This window comes from Rutilus rutilus (assembly GCF_951802725.1).
Source record: "Rutilus rutilus genome assembly, chromosome: 25".
Lineage (NCBI taxonomy): Eukaryota > Metazoa > Chordata > Actinopteri > Cypriniformes > Leuciscidae > Rutilus > Rutilus rutilus.
The window spans coordinates 16,657,292-16,675,944 of NC_140229.1; the positions used below are offsets into that span (position 1 = coordinate 16,657,292).

The 18,653-nt window shown below is 38.5% G+C and overlaps 1 protein-coding gene across 2 annotated transcripts in view; it reads right to left on the bottom strand.

Moving 5' to 3' along the window:
• Positions 1-1,475: 1,475 nt before the first annotated feature.
• efnb3a (ephrin-B3a) overlaps positions 1,476-18,653 on the bottom strand; it is a 52,444-nt gene continuing 35,266 nt past the window's right edge. For both annotated transcript variants that reach the window (XM_084401433.1, XM_084401432.1), the window contains 3 exons: positions 3,796-3,888; positions 3,525-3,587; positions 1,476-2,290 (listed from right to left, as the gene is read on the bottom strand). In XM_084401433.1, the coding sequence (XP_084257559.1) occupies positions 1,860-2,290; positions 3,525-3,587; positions 3,796-3,888 (587 nt within the window). In that variant the 3' untranslated portion in view covers positions 1,476-1,859. The remainder of the gene's footprint in view (positions 2,291-3,524; positions 3,588-3,795; positions 3,889-18,653) is intronic.

The following is an 18,653-nucleotide window of genomic DNA, read 5'->3' on the forward strand; positions in this document are numbered from 1 at the left end:
AGAGTCGAGTTGAGATTGTAACCAAGCAACGGGTATGTGTAACACTCAAGAGGATGTGGAGAGTTTGGGACTGAGTTAATTTAGACGCAAAGTTGCATTGTCCGTCTTAGTCCTGCTGTTTTCAGCCTGAATCACAGTCACAAAGCTTTGAAACACATACAAATGCACAGCTGGAGTCCATCTGCAGGGGTTAACACATGAAAACACTAGCTGCTGTAGTGTGAATGTGCGTGTTAAGTGTGTATAAGTTTTGCATTGTGTGTCTACGGTAAGTACGCAGTTTATCATGGCATACACAGTACTTCAAAAGCCCGGGCAGAAAGCGAGAAGCCCTCAAATCATCATGAGTGACGGACTCCCGCGCAGCGCTGAGGGGTTTTTCTTCGACCGCTTAACTTTGACCTCCAACCTCTTGGAAATCTCAGAAGAGTCTCCATCTGAACTAGTCGATCATCCGTCTACACCTCCTCCACATTCGATTCCTGCTCCTCACATTAAAATGTTTAAAAAACCTCAAAAACAAACAACCGAGTGCTGAGGAGTTGTGATAGGAAGCTGATGAAGTGGAGGGAATGAAAAACTGCTTCTTTGATGCACAATAAATAAATCAGATGGAGGTCCAAGTTCAGAAAAGACAAACATTTACAATCGGATAAAATGAGAAAAGGAAAATAAAGAGGGGCGAATTCACTAAACTGTTGCGCTACTTTTGTGTGCGGGACACTCTGCGTCTCATTCACTAATCACCCACAATCCAGTTTAACAAGCTGCAATCTGCGCTGGAATAGTATTTAAAATATTCCGAAAAGTTTTTGAATTATGACTTTTTTCCCTTTTCAGCACTAACATGCTTCCTTTTTATGCAAATGAACCTTATCGTACAATGCGCAAAAACCTTTTGTAATAGATCCTGCCGACTACGCCAAAAATGTTAGATTGTTCCAAAGCGCAAGGAATATTGGATCTAGTCTTCACCAGATCCCGTCAGATGACATCTGTTTTGTGTGGTATCGAAAACTGTCAAAAAAATAAATAAAATGCAATTAGCATTGTGCTAATATTTAAAAGAGATTTTTTCCTACATTTTCTAGTGATAATGGCAGCAATAACTCATCAAATGTTGATCAAATTACCAAGAAATGGGAACATATATAGACGCACAACGGAGTCTGAAACATTTTTGGCATTTTAAAAATCTTAGTGATGATGTACAGTGTCAGTAAAATATGGCAGATTGTGCTAGGCTGCAATTCAGCCTTCAAGATGGGGAACTGTGGTGTGGGAATTGCGTTCCGATCTTCTGGGCACGTTTGCTTTAATGAATGAGGCGCTAAAACAATGCAGACAGCATGTGCAAATAAACCACGCAATCAATGCAACGCAATGCAATTCGTGGATTTCCAACCCCCCCCCCAGTGTAAAAATGTATTAAGTATTTATATTATTTATACAGGTTTTTTTTTTTTTTTTTTTTTAAAGTATGAATCACTTAAAAGTCTCACTCTCTACTGTTTGGTTTTGAGGATAAGCACAATAATTCAATTACGACCATCGGACGTATAAAGTCGTCTCAAACAGGCATGTGACGTACATTAACTTGCACCTGAGCACATGTGAAATCCGTGACCCGCCCGCCTCATGACGCACACAGAGACACACACACACGTGTAAATAAACGCAAACACGCTGCTATAACATAAAAGCTGTATTTACAGCTTTTCTATACGGTACGATCAACTCAACTTCAGGTCCAAGTTCTAGTAACGCGTACAGGCTCTTACATATAGAGTCACTTGAACACAGCGAACGTGTGTGAGGTATGATAAAGTCAGGATGGGTTGTCTTTGTGCTCGCTGATCTCATACTTTATAGTAAACATTGGCTGGACTCTGAGTGGGCATCTCTTGAACAATGTAGACGGGGTGTCCGTAATCGCCGCTGACTTTTTCGTAATGGGGGCAGTATGCAGAGTCAGAGGTCCGCAGGGGAATGATGATGTCACTGGGCTCTGAGCCGTTATTGTTGCCCCCGCCGGCCCCAGTTGCCGCCCCGCAGGAGCTGCCCCTCTTTGGGGTAAGAGAGGACAGTGTAAGGGCAGGGTGGTGAGTTTCAGAGTGCTTGGCTTTCCGTCGGCGGTAACACACCACGGCGATCACTACAGCAATCAGGATGACGAAGGCTCCCCCCGCACCACCGGCGATTAGAGCGATGTTAGAAGCGGATACGGCGTCGCTGTCTCCCCTCTCACCGGCCTCACCTCCATTCCCCCCTTTAGATCCACTTTCTGTATCTGAAGAAGAAAAGAGCAGATAAATCAATGCTTGCATGGACCAGATATCCACGTGCAGGACTTTTGAAGCTCACTTCCTATTTGGCTTTATCTTCTACGAATAACATCCTGATAGTATTTAGATTAGATTTGATTTAATCCATCACTAGCTTTGTTTTCAGCCGGCTTGAATTAAAAAATGCTTCATGTTTGGCTTCAACACTGCTGGTTTCTCAAATGTTTACCTTATGGAAATCAACCAGTTCAGTCTAAGCCTCCAAGATATTAAAAATAGCAATTCAAAGAACACTAGACAGTGCGCTAACATGACAACAGATGCATATGCAGATGGTATCAAGGTTAATACATAAATGCAGTTGAAAGCAGACCTCATTGGGATTTTCACTATTAAAATTGTTTACTTGCCATCTTTCTGAGCTCTGGGTTCCACGTTTCACACTGTACTTTTTTAAACCCGGGTTTACATTCTATTTCAGGGTTATTTTAGTATTATTTATATACTATAATATTTTAAATTAGCTTTTATGTTTATATTTAAATTTTCATTTAAGTTTTAGTAATAGTAGAACTTCTTGTTCTATTTCAGTTACTTCCCAAGGCAAGATTTCTCATTTTTGTTCAAATTTTTTCATCTAATATTTATATTTTATTTTACCTTTATTTCATTTAACAAACACGATTTTCAATAGTTTTAGTTAACACCAACAACACTGTTAATATTTGCATATTTATGATCAATTGAAACGTCACCACATAAATCCACTGTATTTGTCAAGTCTTCTAAGGTATTACAAAAATACAGAAAATGTTTTGAAGGATAACGCAGATGAAACACTAAACTAAACAGAGTGAAAATTTCTGCAACTGCACAATGTCCTTGAATATTTAATGAGGGCTTGTTGCTTATGACATATGGAGCTGTTGTGGTCACGGGGACCCAGGTTCAAGTCTGACCTGGGTCATGTCCCGAACCCTTTTCCCTTCTCTCTCCCTCCACTTTCCTGTCAAATATCCTATATAGTAGAAGAAAATAGTGAGATTGAGAGCTTCCGGAGCAGTGTTTTTTTTCCTTTTCAAAATTACTACAGTAAAATGTTGCTTAATGCAGGATTAAAAGTGGCCTTAATTCTGAGCTACATTTTTTTTAATCCAGGGTTAAACTAATAAGTGAATGTGAAAAGCCCTCAGAAATATTGCTTTGGAAGCGGTGTCCCAGACTATTTCTGGTTGTTACCTGGGATTCTGCTGTTGGGTCGGCCTGGATCAGGTTTGGGTTTTGGGGGAAGGCCATATGCAGCTATGAAAGCAAAAAAAAAAAAAAAAAAAAAAAAAAAAAAAGTGAAACACCAAGTACATTTTGATGCATGGTTCAATTACTTCAATTATCTGAGCGAGTGTGTGCTGGTATTGACACAACATTTATTGAATTTTGTCTGAAGCTCTCCCTCAGTGCATACTGTAGGTTGATTCATTGATGTGCTTTTGGAGGTGATGATGATACTCACTCTGTCCCACTTTGAGAACCAGCTTCATCCCTCGTGTCACGCAGACGCCTCCTCTCATGCTGTCGATTCCTTCTTTTGTACCGTCAGAGGTAGCTATGGGAAGAGGTTGAAAAAAAAAAAAATCAGAACAATATTAATGTCAAGGATTTTTCTTTCAGCATTTCAGATGGTGTGCAATGACAGCTGACTGGAACCCTGTGACTTAGCAATAAAGCATTGGTTTATGACTCCATTACTTCACAGCAATGTGCAGCCACTCAATCATGTAAAGGACTAGCAAGCATAACTGGCACTTTCTACGAATACAGTACACTTTGGCATCCAATTACTTTTTTAATTAATCATCAGAGGCACAAATCATGTTTTTTGCTGATAACTATGAGATATGTTTGATAAGCTAACATACAAAACCTAGCATGAAAAGTAGCAGTTTTAAGCAAATCACATGTCTGTATCCCCCTTTAAAACTGTGATTTTGTTTTAAATATCAAACAATTAAGTTTTGATATAATCTTTTGAATTGACTTGATTCACTATAGTTGTTTTACTGGATTACTACTGTATATTGTGATATGTATCATTAATGTTTGTGAATTAAGGTATTAATTATGGTAAAATAATTCACCATTCTGCTAGAAAGTTACTCCATAATTCTTAATAAAAAGTCATTTTAATAACAAAAACATTTAGCTGGGTTCCACATTTTGCACACAATCCTGATAACACATGGTTTGGAAAGGAACCAGCATGAAAGGAAATAAAACAATCTAATTTCATTTCTCAATTATGAGTGCATTCATCAAGCTCAACTTCTAAACAACTTTTTTAATGTTTATTTAAAATCTCACAAAACAGTGAAGTCCCTTTTTTTGTTTGTGTACGAGGTTGCAAAATTCACAGATCTCATAAAACAAACAAAAAAGAAACAGCTCATGTAATATTTGGTTTGACCTCCTAAGGGTTGAAGATCAACATTTTCTGAAGGTTCAGCATTCTTTTACTGTCCATTTGATGCCATTTAAAAGAATTACTGAGCTGTTTATTATCAAATTAATTTAAGATAATGTCATTTTAATGAGTTTAATTTAGTCAATATCAAGTCATACAGAACATATGAAACATACATATTCATTCAACTATATGAATACTTGCTGTCAAGTAATAAAACATTTTAACAATTAATACATTAATCAACATAAATTAAAAATCATTCAATGAAATTTTGCAAAAGTTGCTTTAGAAGTCAATATTTTTGTTTTATTATTTCCATGTCACTGAACATATTGTTTTGAGTTTGCCGTTGTGACTGAGGTGGTCGTCCACACATGATGTGTTCCTGTATGCCAGCGAGCTTGGTGGGTTTCTTAGTTGCTTCTTGCCTATTTAGTACTTGCTTGTGTCTGGGCTGCTTTGTATATGGGAAACTGTCTCTCAGGAATAACAGAGACTCGACCGCAACTATGTTGCCTTTTAACCATGTATACAATCATCCCTCAACACACACACACACAGTCTCTGAAACACACAGTCATCGCATCTTCCAGCCTTCACATTACTAAATATTTCATAGGTGAGGCGCCTCTCTGAAAAACTTGGTACTTTATCCATGTAAGTCTGAGTTACTCAGCATCCATCCAAGCACTGAATACTGCATTCAAACAATGTTCAAGCTCCCTCCCCACAGTACAAAGAGCTCCATCTTCAAACTTATTTTCCTTTCCAAATATAAAGCCCGCTCATGAGGGCGATATTGAATTCTTCACTGCAGAAACACTTTGCATTTGAACCATTCAATATTTTATTGAACCTCCGAATGACACACGGTAATCTGCAGCGCTCAGAAAGCACGGCGCTCGCGTACAAAGACTCTTCTCATCCAAAATATCTCACCATTATTACGTTATTAGGAAAACATTTACAGCAGACGGCTGAGGAGCACATGCAGACGAGGGGTGCCAGTAAACATTCGATAGCTTTTCCGCTTGAGGGTAACAGATTTATTTTAGGTGAAGCTTGATACAAAGGAACTGAGGCTGAGTTGGGCTCCGTATTTGCGCCGGTTGATTTACGGAGTTTATTTTTAAAGCACTTGCGTGCAGTGGCGTTTTTCAACAGATTTAGGATTTGTGAGAAATGGTCTGGATTCAATACAAATTAAACAGCATCTGCGACATGCTGTCAATCACTACAGAAATTCATTCAGACCATTCAACAATGCACAAAGGAAGTCTAAGGCATTCAACAGGGTTTATTAGAAGAAATGTGAAGCTCTTATTTGTTAAAACTTTAATATTAATTCTTCTGTACAAAAATGTGTTTTATTTGAGTAATAAAGTGTCTAAATTACCATATTAAGTGGAAGGACTACTGTTCAAGGCAGATTAACTTCTGGTTATGTGTCACTGACATACACCGTTCAAAAGGGGGTCAAGTAAGATAAAAAAAAAAAAAAAAGTATGCTCAGCAAAGCTGCATTTATTTGAAAATACAGTAAAACATAAATATAGTGAAATATTATTATTAAAATAAGTGTTTTCTATTTTAAAATGTAATTTATTCCTGTGATCAAAGATGAATTTTAAGCATCATTACTCCAGTCTTCAGCGCCACGATCCTTCAGAAATCATTCTATTATGCTGATTTGCTGCTCAAGAAACAATTCTCATAATTATCGATGCTGAAAACAGTTGCTTAATACTTTTTGTGGAAACCATAATAAAAAAAAATTCTGGATTCTTAGAAATAGAAATCTTTTGTAACATTATAAATGTTTTTTACTGTCACTTCATTCAATTCAATTAAACTTTTGAACAGTAGTGTCAATTCTTGTCTACGTATACACTGCCTTTATGGAATCATTGTGTATTTAAGTATACAAAAGAGGAACATTTTTATGTAACTTTGAACAGACACTAAATATCATTAAGAATATATAAATGATTAAATCGCGTGGATAAATTATCAAAAGTCTGCATTTTAATTTGATAAAAATGTAATCCACTCTGGTAGACCTCTATTATAAGTGCACTACTTACAAATGTATGTCAAAATCAAGAACAACAAAAACCCTTGGATTCCATCCAAAGAGCCTCTTACTATAAAGCCAAATATTACAATCACCCAAAACTGACTTAAATAAAGAATAATCTTTAGAGAATAGACACAGCCTATAAAAGATTCACCGCCCTCACATGTAAACACACACAAAAATGCATACAAACACACACTCATGGATTGAATCCAAAAACATGACCTTTTTTGTGCTCACGGCAGTCATTAGTCAACATGCTGGAGGTGTAGAAAAAAAATGATTCATCACCTAATGGCTCTCATTTTGTTCTTCACCTCCCTCGCTCTTTCTTTTCTCCCAGTAGGGATGCAGAGATGCTCAGTAAAGGTGTAAATGCTGAACTTGAGCAGCAGACAGAGGAACAGCGAGTTAAAGAACCATGTCACGGCACCAAAATCATGTCAGTCAATAGCAATCCCAGTGAATTCTTGATGCCGATTTTGATACCACATAAAAAATGAATATGCTAATGAACCAAACCCTTTATTTAGAAAGTAAAACGAATATATAATATACAAATATTACCAAAATTAAAACAAAGGCATGTAAACAGCAAAAAAGTTAATCAATGATTCATATTCTCACGCATTTATTCAAGAAAAATACATTGAAAAAAGAAACAAATTAAGCAAAAAAGATAGAAAGATATAAAATTAAGTAAAAAAGTATTTGAGGCTTTTCCAGGTCTCTATCAGCATCTAGAAATTACTCAAATATAAATAATAAAAAAACACACAAAAACTTTTAATAAAAATAATTGGCATAGCCTAGTCCTCACTGGATTCAGCCGTTTGAACAAATCGAATGAATGAGTCAATTGCTGCATTCCAATTCACCAATTGTAGCTGAAGAGTAGGCCATATTACTTCGTCATAACTGCATCTTTAACAAACCGCTCAGTTGCTTAGTTATGTGCATTCTGTCACCATTTAAAACAATCATCTTGTCACAGTTAAAATCCTCCACATTCAATTTAATTTAATTCCCTATTGTTTCGGAGAGAAATGTAGCTTGTTTTCTGCCAGTCGTTGGTCTTTCATGCAGAGAACTCTCCTCATGTGTTTGCAATTTGCATAATGATACATTTAAAAGTTAATGACCAAATGTATCATTACAAAAGTTCACAATGCTTTTGCAGAAGAAATATAATGTGGATAACATTGAATACATCTTTTCGTCCGGTTAGATACCGATTATTAATCACTCCTAAGTAAGTCTTAGACTCCACACTAAGTAAACCTGTCTACTTAAAGGTGCTCTAAGCGATGTCACACGTTTTTTAGGCTGAAACATTTTTTGTCACACACAGCAAACATCTCCTCACTATCCGCTAGCTGCCTGTCCCCTGAACACACTGTAAAAAACACACGGTCTCTGTAGACAGCTCAGGCTCCACAAACGCCAACAAAAACAAACTGGGCCAACCTGCACCACGAAACATAACACTTTCTCAGCCAAATTTAATGTGTGATTAATTTGATTAATTAATCGCCATGTCCTGTAATAATTCGATTAAAAATTAATCGCTTGACAGCTAATTTTAATATTTAAGACTTTGTTGGATCTGTGTTTTTTTTTTTAAGAAGAATGTTGTTGTGATTCAATAAACTATTTGTTAAACTTAAGTCAAAAAAGTATCTCTCTCTCTCTCTCTCTATATATATATATATATAAATATATAAAATAAATGCTTTCATTTAAAAAAATTATTATTATTTTTTTTTTTTACAAAAACATGTGAGGATCTGAAAGCAGCTGCCTGCTGCAGTGAGTCTATTAAAACATTGAGTCTGTAGTTTATCACTGACTTGGTACCGAAGTACGTAGACTTTTGACATCCCTTCAAGGAACTGAGAAGAAAGAGGAAGAGGGTGAGCGGAAAGGTGAGTGGGCGTAGAAAAACAGTAGTCTGGAAGGTTCTGATGATGGTTGTGGAAGACAAGAGGCCGTGGGTTTAAACAGAAGATGAAAAGCAGACATGACACACACTGCAGTGCAGACTTTACAGTCTACATGTTCATAGACGAGAAAGAACAACGGATGAGTTCGGTAATTGAGACGATGATCTGCGGTGATGTAGAGAAAGGCATGTCTGGAACAGGGGGGGAAAAAAAACTGGCCGAAGAACATTTTGAAACGACCCACATACTGACCCGCTCCACCACTCTCCTAAAATTACCCTGCACCTCACACAACCCCCCCCCCTGAGAAATGGGGATTGACCCATGATGACCAGTGATGGAAACAACCACAGCTCGAAAATATGGTTTTTAGCCCCGACAAATAAGGCCAACGGCCAAGTCAAACTTTTCAGCCCACTAGGAATTAGCACAATCTGTTTGGGCTGCACAAACCCAGAGTAATTTTCCCAAAGTAAGCTAAAGTTCCTGCTGGCAAGAGGGCCTCCATGACCTCATTATCTTGCAGCTGTGCCAGGGCAGGCCTAAAGGGGGCAGCACGCAATATGAGACACACTGTGTGTGTGTGTGTGTGTGTGTGTGTGTGTGTGTGTGTATGTACGTACTTATGTCACTTTTGGGTACATTCACCAGGATACACACCAGTAAACTGAGGACCACCTTAAAAATTTAGGACATTTTGTATGTCCTCATTTGTTTGACTATAATGGCATTCAGCATGCTCTAAAATGGTGTCCAGACTTAAAATCTCACTTGTCCCAAAAAATCACTTTTAAGTGATTTGTGTACCTGAAGTGTGTATGCCCACCCATTAAAGTGTGTAAAACACAACGCCCTCTAGGAGTACTGCACTTCCGGAAAAGATACACACTTTTGGGATTCTGACCAATCAGAGCGCAGGAAGCCACTATGGGAGCAGGACTTGATGATCTGACCAATTAGAGGCCAATACGTCATCAATAAAGATGGCGGAGGCAAAAACAGTCATGATTATGAATGAATTGACAGATAATCCACATTAAATTAAAGATAAATTCCCAATAATTAGTATTAAATAAGAACAGACCAATCTGCATTGAGCAGCAGGAGCTCTCACGATTTATATTTGCATGTTTTTAAACTTTTAATCCTCGCGTTTTTGCTCTCGCAAGATCGTGACTAAAGCACGTACAGGTACTTATACAGGAATTTATTAATGCTGTAGGAACGAGTTTGAAGCGGGGAAGGGACAGATACATTACGTCATGTGAATTTGAAAAGTAAATATTTCCTTCCAAAAGCAGAGGGGCAACTGTTTAAATCTGTCAATGTGGGTGTGATGATTTATACATGAGTTTATTCAATAAAAATATACAAGCCTTTCTTACATTATCAATTGCTTATGCCATGTTGATCAGGTTCTCTGTTGAATAGTCTTACTCCCCATAACATCTAGGCATTAATTCCATAAGTCATTAAATGCAGAATAGTAGTTGTCAAGCAAATTTTCTATACACTTATATTAGACTTTTTTTTTGTCCTGAATTGTTGAATTCCAGAGGTGAATTCTGATTTTAACTAATAAAGGGGAATGTAAAGCTTTAGATCAACCAATGATCCACCAGTTCTCTAAAATAGCTCAGAGTGCATCTCATGAAGCTTCATCTGGGAACCATACGGACACAACACAACACAACACAACACAACACAACACAACACAACACAACACAACACAACACAACACAACACAACACAACACAACACAACACAACACAATGTTACACACTCTGACAATGAAAAAACAAGGAAACAAACAGGGTCAACAGCCGGGAATAAGGAGAATGTGTGGTGGAAGAGTACAGAGGTAAAACAGAGGAAGAGGTAGAAGAGGCCAAGATTCTGAAGAAATAAGTGCCACTATTGTAGATCATGTTCTCAATCATGACCTTATGGTCAAGGCAGGTCGAAAGGTGAGCCGAATGTTGGGAGAACAACCGTGTGTGTGTCCTCAATCATTCAAACATTTGCAGACAGAACAGGTGTGCAATCAGACTGTGTTCACTATACTGTAGTGTAATACAGCATATTTACATTATATATATTACAGCAGTCTACCTGCATTTTACATTATACAGTTAATATACTTTATAGAGACATAATGTGACACACATGTACATAGTGTGTGTCTTGTCTTTTTCTTTTCATTTTTTGACAGACCCAAAGCAAGTCTGTGAATCCTGTCTAGTGTCGAGTAATGCGTACATGTGTACCGTTGAAATATGTATATATCATAAAGTGCAGTATTTTGTATTTTCAATCATTGTCATCAAAATCGTGGCCATAGTTTACTTCTGAAAATACTGACAGAGTACACTGTTATATTGACAACATGACAAAGTATTTTGACTATCTTATTAAACAATGACACAAGGACTTGTCATTCTGATGCCACTGATATGTTCTTATATTGTACTAAGGATTTTGCGAAAGTTACAGGCTTTTGATGGTATTTTGTGTTCTGCTGTTTGTACGAATTGTTTTGAGAAATGCACTTACTGGTTTGCAAATCAAGAAATGTACTAAAGCGACTGAGAAGAAATAGCTAGAGGAGAGCAGTTACAGCAAACATGCTCACACATCTCATCTCACTCTCTCTCTCTCTATCTATCTATCTAGGGAGAGAGAGAGAGAGAGAGAGAGAGAGAGAGAGAGAGAGAGAGAGAGAGAGAGAGAGAGAGAGAGAGAGAGAGAGAGAGAGAGAGAGAGAGAGAGAGAGAGAGCAGTTACATCCATGAATCAAGCTGGCATGTTTAAATGTTTGTTTACAGAATAATTATTTGGTTCTTACTTTGATTTTAAAAGCCACTGGATCTGCACTAACCCTAACCCTAGCTCTGCCTCTGACTGTCAGTCTGACTGAGATCTGCTCATACTGAGATCTGCCGCCCTTCCCCCACAGCACTGACTCTGATCGCGCGCGCCCTTCCCCACAGCACTGAGACCTATGACTGAGACTGACTGCAGAGTGACAGAGATGAGATGAATGAACTAACAGACTGACGAGTGACAGAGTGATAGATAATCAGAAGTGCTGCTCAAAAGATGTAAATCTGTTGTGGTTATGCGTTTTTAAAGCACTTTTACTAGGTCTAGCAGCTTCTCTGTCCTTTTATATTTAATGAAAAATACCATTAATTTATTAAAGAAATAAAAAGATGATAATGCTGTTAAAGTACACGTTGAAGTTTAATTTAGAGCCTCGAAACAATCCACACACCCCTCCCCCCATCTTAACTCAAATATTTGCCTAAAATTCTGAAGTAGTGGGACACTGATGAAACGACAACACAGACTCGTGCAGAACTGGAGATATATACCAGCTTGAATATCGGCCCTTCTGTGTTTGCAGACATCAATTTACTGTTTTGATTAATAAATGCAATTAGTAGAAAATAAGATGTCTGTTCAAGAGATCTAGGTTGCTCATTTAGACAGTTGTTAGCTCAACGTGCTCTTGTTTACAGCAGACCTGCACAGTTTCTTGTTTACAGCAGACTAGCACTGGTTCCTAGTTCGAGGCGGGATGGGTTCGTTTAAAAGTGATCATGCAGAAAGACTTACTCCACAGTTTTTGAAGTTTCGTTTGAAGAAACAGTACAGTGGTTAAATCAAAGATTCCTTGTCAAAAGAGAATTTTCTATTAGGCCAAATAAATGTAGTCACAAATTCAACGTGAAATCCAAATACGTAACTACGTCATTTACGCAAGTCAGAGACCGTGGTGTTTTCCCGGGAAATGCAGACACGTGACAATGGGACGCAAAACAGACGACAACCCCCCACCACGCAGGAAAGGTGAGATCAAGACGTCCTGAAAATGCATGATAAATACATTGTAAAATATGAAAGTAAGATGTATGTTTATTTTAGTGGTTTAATTTTTTTAATTTTTTTTATTCTCGATTGTATTTGAGTTTGCTTATCTAATTTGATGATTTGTTGCAATACGGAAAACAAGTTTATTGCCTATACTTGTAGGCATTGATCAGTAATAGATAATTTTGTTATTTTTCATATAATAGTACTTTAGGTTCTACAAATTGATATCATTATTTTTGTATCTTTTATTTTATTTTATGTAATACAATATTACATTATTTGCCCAAAAATCTTTTTTCAGTGAAATGTTTTTTTAATAATTTATCTTCACAGAGCTTTTTTGCACAATGACGGTGCATAGACACTTTATAGTATTTTTATTGTGTGTTTCAAGCTCTAAAGCAGACAAAAAGCACATTAAAAATAGTCCATATGAACCTAGCTGGTTACTGACTGAAAATCTCCCATATGCTGTATCTCTTAAATGAAATATAGATTGACATCAATTGTGGTCACAAGACACACAAGAACCAATACTTTTTGGCATACATTTTTTTTTTTTTATCTAAATGCCTGTTGTAGACTGGTCACACATGCTGTCATTGAATAGAGCTCTGTGATATAATATAAAGATGTGTTCCACAGAAAAACACAACACAGGTTCGGAACAACATGAGGGTTAGTATGTTAATTATGTACGTTTTTGGGTGAACAATTCCAGTAAGTAAAAAACCTCTGCAGGACGCTGAGCATCACATTACCTGTGAAACTGACAAGCCTGGGCTTCAAGAGCAGTTCATCAGCAAATATAAAAGGCAAGTATATATGACTAAGCAGTTTAGTAATAACGTTAATCTACAAAACTTTAATTTACAAAAATGTAATGAGGCGAGTCATATGGTTGTTAGACCAACTAATACCCATGTTTCACAAGTTAAACAGTATATATTTTTTTATTTTTTATTTTATCGTACAGTCAAGATTCCTGAATAGAGTTCTGCAGGCATGAGCCCTAAAACAAAACCAGTTGCATTTTTTGCACTTCTGGTTCCATCAACCCAAAGTCAATGGTTACTTGCACATTCGTAACCCAATTATGCATGCGTGTGGTCATGTAAACGCAGACTAGGTCATCATAAACGGCATAAGCATAAACCAATCGACACAGCTAGATTTTTGCCCCTTATTCCAGATTTGCCCGGCTTGTAAACACATTAACTTGTGTTCTGTGGCTTATTGAATTGAGCATGTGTGATGTGTCATCCTTATTGTGGATTTAACAACATCCAGACAAAGCAAGCATTTTCTTGTCCCAAGAAACTCTTAAAAAGTGTTCTCATCTCGTGCAGAAGTGGTACAGTCAAAATCATGCATCCGATACTGCATGAGAGGAGAATATGAGTCTGTAAGTTTCGCGTTGATTTTCTGGAATACTCTTTTTTTAACATCACAACTGACATGACATGAAATACACAAAGTCAGATACACGAATGGTTAGGTTTTGACGTCATTAACCTGATTTACTTATAAAGTCTAGTGGTTTACGTGGTTATTGGTTTGCATGTAAACCAGGACAATGGATTATTTCAAGAATATTTATAGATTTTTTTTTTGTTACCAGCGTGTCAGTGTGCATGTAAACATGATCAATGGGTTTTGCTTAAATTCCTGAAATAAGATCCAAGGTTAGCACAAGATCAAGATATTTTCACGTTTTATTCTACAACATAAAATACATTAGTAATACTCTCTTGTGAGTTTTTTTTAAAAGCCTTTACTTGTCTTGTAAAAGGCAGTTGCTAACAAGTGTCTAAATGGGAGACAGGGGTTGTCTGGGACATTAAACGCCATCAGCCGAACAGATAAACTCATCTAGTCACTTTCACAGCCTCGTTGTGTTTAAAATACCTAGAATAGTTTGCAAGAGTGTAATTATATTCTAGGATTTAGGGATGTACATGGCACACAATCAGTAAAACATACATTATAGGAATGTAGAAACATTATATATATATATATATATTACACAGAGAGATGGATTTTAAAGCTTAGAGTTCCTGGAGGCACATTTATCAACAACAACAACAAAAAAACTCTATACTTTTATCTAAACTATAGAAGCCAAATAAAACATCCATATACTGTACCACAAAGTAAAACTAACTGGAAGAGATGCATGTATAAACAAACAGAATTGTCTTTTAAAATAATGCAAAACGGACACATTCTAGACGAGTTGTTGAAGCTTCATCGTGAGGACGTTAAGGTCTAACTTAAGCTTATTTTCTGCAGTAATACAAACGCCAGTGGAAAATCCTATAGGGTTTTTGTGGAGAGAACCAGGAGAGGTGAACTACTTGGTTGGACTGCAAAAATACGTTATCACTGCAGCACTCTGTTCTAAAGCCATGATAATATTGTTTGTGTAAGAAAATTTATGTAATTTTAACTGTATAATTTTAAGTATAAAAAGCAAAGCATGCTTCGAGATTAGCCTGGCTATTGACCCCGGGGCCGGGTCGCGGGGGCAGCAGTCTAAGCAAAGATGCCCAGACTTCCCTCTCCCTAGACACTTCCTCCAGCTCTTCCGGGGGGACACCGCCAGCTGGGAGACATAGTCCCTCCAGCGGGGTCTTCCCCGGGGTCTCCTCCCGGTGGGACGCGCCCAGAACACCTTCCCGGGAAGGCGTCCAGGAGGCATCCGGAACAGATGCCCAAGCCACCTCAGCTGGCCCCTCTCGATGTGGAGGAGCAGCGGCTCTACTCTGAGCTCCTCCCGAGTGACCGAGCTTCTCACCCTATCTCTAAGGGATCGCCCAGCCACCCTGCGGAGAAAGATCATTTCAGCCGCCTGTATCCGGGATCTTGTCCTTTCGGTCATGACCCAAAGCTCATGACCATAGGTGAGAGTAGGAACGTAGATTGAATGGTAAATCGAGAGCTTCGCCTTGCGGCTCAGCTCTTTCTTCACCACGACAGATCGGTACATCAACCGCATTACTGTAGAAGCTGCACCGCTCCGTCTGTCAATCTCCCGTTCCATCCTTCCCTCACTCGTGAACAAGAACCCAAGATACTTGAACTCCTCCATTTGAGGCAGGAACTCTCCACCAACCTGAAGTGGGCAAGTCACCCTTTTCCGACTGAGAACCATGGCCTCGGATTTGGAGGCGCTGATTCTCATCCCAGCCGCTTCACAGTCGGCTGCAAACCATCCCAGTGCATGCTGAAGGTCCTGGTCTGAAGGGGCCAGCACGACAACATCATCCGCAAAGAGCAGAGACGAAATCGTGTGGTCCCCAAACCTGACATTCTGTCCATAAAAATTATGAACAGAACCAGCGACAAAGGGCAGCACTGCCGGAGTCCAACATGCACTGGGAACAAGTCTGACTTATTGCCGGCCATGCGAACCAAGCTCCTGCTCCGGTCGTACAGGGACCGGACAGCCCTTAGCAAAGGGCCCCGGACCCCATACTCCCGGAGCACCCACCACAGGATGCCACGAGGGACACAGTCGAGTGCCTTCTCCAAATCCACAAAGCACATGTGGATTGGTTGGGCAAACTCCCATGAACCCTCCAGCACCCTGGAGAGGGTATAGAGCTGGTCCAGTGTTCCACGGCCGGGACGAAAACCGCACTGTTCCTCCTGAATCCGAGGTTCTACTATCGGCCATATTCTCCTCTCCAGTACCCTGGCATAGACTTTCCCGGGGAGGCTGAGAAGTGTGAGCCCCCCTGTAGTTGACTATAATCCTTTAGTAATTTCCCATTTACATCATTATAATGTACATCATATGGTAGAGAACTTTTAGTAATAATCAAAATAATAGTTGACATTAAAGAAACTGAAGCTAATGTATTTCTCCTCTTTGGGACGTGGAGTTTTCACCACTGGAGCTTTTTTCAGAGGTGATTTTGTTCTTGAATATAGAGGTGAACTTCTGAGTTCACAAGAGATTCAGTCAGTCTTTTCTGTGGCTTTGCCCTCGGTTTTTCCCTTTTTCCTGCATGGTTGTTTGCCTATATAACTCTAGACATCTCTAGAGAGATCAATTTTCACATCAATTGAAAAAGGTGAGCACTCACAACTTTCTCACAAATTTGATCATCCAGACCCTCTGGGTTTCCCCCACTACAATACCGTGGATTAACTAAACCCACCAGACTAGTATCCCCGTACTAATCTGGACTAGTATCCCTGTTCCCCCTTTCATGTAAAGCGCTTTGAGTACCTAGAAAAAGCACTATATAAATGTAACAAATTATTATTATTACTATTATTATTATTATTATTATTATTATTATTACTACTACTAGTCACCACAGTGTTCCTCTGACCATCTTGAGTAAATCCCCCTCAGGTACCTTTTAACAATTTAGACAGTTATAAAAAAAATTCAAAGAGATCAGTGGGAGCATGTACAGGTTGAAAAGGAGTGGCGCAAGAATTGAGCCTTGAGGGACTCTGCATGTCATGGATGTCCACTCAGACTTATGGTCTCCTATACTCACATAATAACCTTTCCCTCTTAAGTATGACCTGAACCATTTTAGGACTATCCCAGAAAGCCTGACCCAGTTTTCCAGCCTGTCAAGAAGTATGCTATGATCGACAGTGTCAAATGCAGCACTGAGGTCGAGTAGTACCAGAATTGATGTTTTGCCTGTATCAGTATTTAAAACGAATATCGTTTATTATCTTTATGAGCACTGTCTCTGTGCTGCGATGTGGTCGGAAACCAGATTGAAAATTGTCAAAGTATCCATTTGAGATTAAGTCTAGTCTTAAGTCTTAAGATTAACTATTTCAATGATCTTGCCTATGAAAGGAAGATTTGAGATTGGTCTGTAATTGTTCAATAGGTTACTATCCAAATTGCTCTTTTTCTGGAGGGGCTTGACAACTGCGGTTTTAAGGGACTTTGGAAAAGTCCCATAGAGAAGTGAGGAAATTGCCACTTCTTGGAGATCTGCTTCTAAGCAGTTTAACACACTTTTGAAAAAGGAAGTGGGGATTGTGTCAACAGCGCAGGTTGATGTTTTAAGGTGCTGTACTGTTTCTCCCAAACTTTTACCACGAATTTCTTCAAAATCAGACACAGTAACTTTCTGCGGATGTGGTCTGATCTGTCTGACCGCAGTGCCACTCGAGGATATGCTAATCGCCTTTCTGATATTATTGATTTTCTCAGAGAAGGAAGCAAACTCACTGCATTTGCTGTCTGAGAGCATTTCACTGGGAATCTGGCTTGGGGGTTTGGTAGACTCTCTACAGTAGCAAAAAGAGTGCGTGTGTTGTTTATGTTTCTGTTTATAATTTTAGAGAAGAAAGTCAGTCTAGCTTTGCCTAATTCCACATTGAAAGCATGGAGGCTGTCTTTGTAGATGTTATAATGGACAACAAGTTTTGTCTTCCGCCACATGCGCTCAGCTTTTCTGCATTGTCTTTTCATATTTTGCACTGCTTTTTGTCTGCCACTCTTCTTCCTGACTTTCACAGGAGCAATATAATCTATTACACACTGTACTTTTGAGTTAAAGGACTTGAGGAGAGAATCAACAGAGTCCGCAGATATTCTTGGTGTTAAAGATATGGCCTTCATAAATAGCAGACTAGTGTTCTCATTTAAGCATCTCTTCTTGACAGACACAGATCTAGCTTCAATAGTAGGAGAGATTAATATGTCAAAGAAAATACAGAAATGATCAGACAGTGCTACATCCTTAATAACAATCGATTACATTTTTAGACCCTTACTGATAAGTAAATCTAGAGTGTGTCCACGATTGTGTGTGGGTCCGTGTACATGTTGAGTCAGATCAAAAGTATTTAAAACAGTTATTTATTTTGCCATATTGGTTTCTGCATTATCTATGTGAATATTAAAATCCCCAGCAATAGTAAAACAGTCAGACTCTGAGGAAATTGTTGATAACAGTCCTCAGCAAAGGCTGGAGAGATTTTTGGAGGCCTTTTAATAATAAGTCAAATGTGTGGAGCACCTT